Source organism: Corvus brachyrhynchos, unplaced genomic scaffold, assembly GCF_000691975.1.
Source record: "Corvus brachyrhynchos isolate BGI_N302 unplaced genomic scaffold, ASM69197v1 scaffold1061, whole genome shotgun sequence".
NCBI lineage: Eukaryota > Metazoa > Chordata > Aves > Passeriformes > Corvidae > Corvus > Corvus brachyrhynchos.
The window spans coordinates 16,335-18,520 of record NW_008236140.1 but is presented as its reverse complement, the minus strand read 5'-3'; the positions used below and the strand labels follow the sequence as shown (position 1 = coordinate 18,520).

The following is a 2,186-nucleotide window of genomic DNA, read 5'->3' as shown; positions in this document are numbered from 1 at the left end:
GCGCCCACGTGTGCCCCAGGTGTGCCCCAGGTGCGCCCAGGTGTGCCCAGGTGTGCCCAGGTGTATCCCAGGTGTGCCCCCAGATGCCCCCAGGTGCCCCCAGATGCCCTCAGCTGTGCCCAGGTGTGCCCCAGGTGTATCCCAGGTGTGCCCCCAGATGCCCCCAGATGCCCCCAGGTGTGCCCAGGTACCCCCAGGTGCCCCCAGCTGTGCCCAGGTGTATCCCAGGTGTGCCCCCAGATGCCCCCAGGTGCCCCCAGATGCCCCCAGGTGCCCCCAGATGTGTCCCCAGATGTGTCCCCAGGTGTCCCCAGGTGTCCCGGGCTCGCTCACCCTCCGGAAGCAGCAGCGTGCAGACAGGTCCTGCCCAGGTTGTCGGGAGTGTTGATGTCGAAGCCCGCGGACAGCACGTGCTCGTTGCTCAGCGAGGACACGATGCTGTACAACTGCCCTGGGGGCACGGGGCACTGCCGTCACCCCATGGCCCCAGGGGTCACCCATCCCTCCCCAAGGGTCACCCCAATGTCCCCAAGGGTCACCCCATGTCCCCAGGGGTCACCCCCATGTCCCCAGGGGTGACCCTGCTGTCCCCAAGGGTCACCCGACTGTCCCATGTCCCCAGGGGTCATCCCCAGGGGTCACCCCAATGTCCCCAAGGGTCACCCATCCCTCCCCAAGGGTCACCCCAATGTCCCCAAGGGTCACCCCATGTCCCCAGGGGTCACCCCGGGTCACCCCCATGTCCCCAAGGGTTACCCATCCCTCCCCAAGGGTCACTACAATGTCCCCAGGGGTCACCCAATGTCCCCAGGGGTCACCCCAATGTCCCCAGGGGTCACCATAATGTCCCCAGAGGTCACCCCATGTCCCCAGGGGTCACCCCAATGTCCCCAGGGGTCACCCCCATGTCCCCAAGGGTCACGCTGGGTCACCCCACTGTCCCCAGGTCACCCCCATGTCCCCAGGGGTCACCCCGGGTCACCCCACTGTCCCCAGTGGTCACTCTGATGTCCCCAAGGGTCACTCTGATGTCCCCAATGGTCACCCCCATGTCCCCAGGGGTCACCCATCCCTCCCCAAGGGTCACCCCCATGTCCCCAGTGGTCACCCTGCTGTCCCCAATGGTCACTCTGATGTCCCCAGGGGTCACACCGGTGTCCCCAGTGGTCACCCCACTGTCCCCAGTGGTCACCCCGCTGTCCCCAATGGTCACTCTGATGCCCCCAAGGGTCAGTCTGATGCCCCCAAGGGTCACTCTGATGTCCCCAATGGTCACCCCGCTGTCCCCAAGGGTCACCCCGGCCCAGGGAGGGGTGGGGGACACTCACCTGAGGAAAGCAGCTTGCGACAACAGTCTGAGAATCCGAAGAGAACAGCTAAGTGCAGAGGGAACATGTCGTGGATCCCACGCCTGGCGGGAGCAGAGGGGAGTCAGGGAGGGCCAGGGATCCTGGGAATGGGGCTGGACCAGCAGGAGAAGGGTCTGGAGAACTCCTGAGGGAGCTGGGAAAGGGGCTCAGCCTGGAGCGAAGGAGGCTCAGGAGGGACCTTTTCACCCCACAACTCCCTGACAGGAGAGCGGAGCCGGCTGGGGTCAGGATTTGCTCCCAGGAGAAAAGGAGCAGCCTCAAGCTGCACCAGAGGAGCTTCAGATCGGATTGTAGGAAACGTTTCCTCATGGAAAAGCTTTCCAGGCATCCCAAGTGCCCAGGGAGGTTCGGAGCCGCCGTCCCCGGCAGCGCTCGGAGCCGTGGGGATGCGGTGCTGGGTTGAAAGCCGGACTCAGAAATCCTTCCCGCCCTTTATTCCATGACCCCACAGCTGCATCCAAAGGGGGGAAAAGCCTCTCTTACCTTGCAGTGTCAGCACCATTCGTCATCAAAGTACTAATTAGCAGCTCGTGGCCGTATCTAGCAGCAACGTGGACCCCCTCTGCAGCCAGGGCTGTTCTCCCTCCTGGAGGGTTCTGCTGAGCCCTGAGGAATCTGGCAGGACTCAGGGCTGCCTGGAAGGGGCTTGGGAAGGTCTGCAAGGGACCTGGAGTGGTCAGAAAGGGACTCAGGGCTGTCTGGAAGGGGCTTGGGAAGGTCTGCAAGGGACCTGGCAATTCGGAAAGGGGCCTGGGCTGCTCAGGAAGGGACCTGGAGTGGCCAGGGAGGACGGCAGGCCTGTGTGGAGAGGGCCTG

General features: G+C 64.4%; 1 protein-coding gene across 1 annotated transcript in view; it reads right to left on the bottom strand.

Annotated features, from left to right (window-relative positions):
* Positions 1-2,186, bottom strand: part of LOC103614444 (serine/threonine-protein phosphatase 6 regulatory ankyrin repeat subunit C-like) — a 33,088-nt gene that overhangs the window by 24,582 nt on the left and 6,320 nt on the right. The window contains exons 6-8 of the mRNA XM_017731451.1: positions 1,854-1,956; positions 1,329-1,411; positions 334-451 (exon numbers count right to left, since the gene is read on the bottom strand). Coding sequence (XP_017586940.1) covers positions 334-451; positions 1,329-1,411; positions 1,854-1,956 — 304 coding nt within the window. The remainder of the gene's footprint in view (positions 1-333; positions 452-1,328; positions 1,412-1,853; positions 1,957-2,186) is intronic.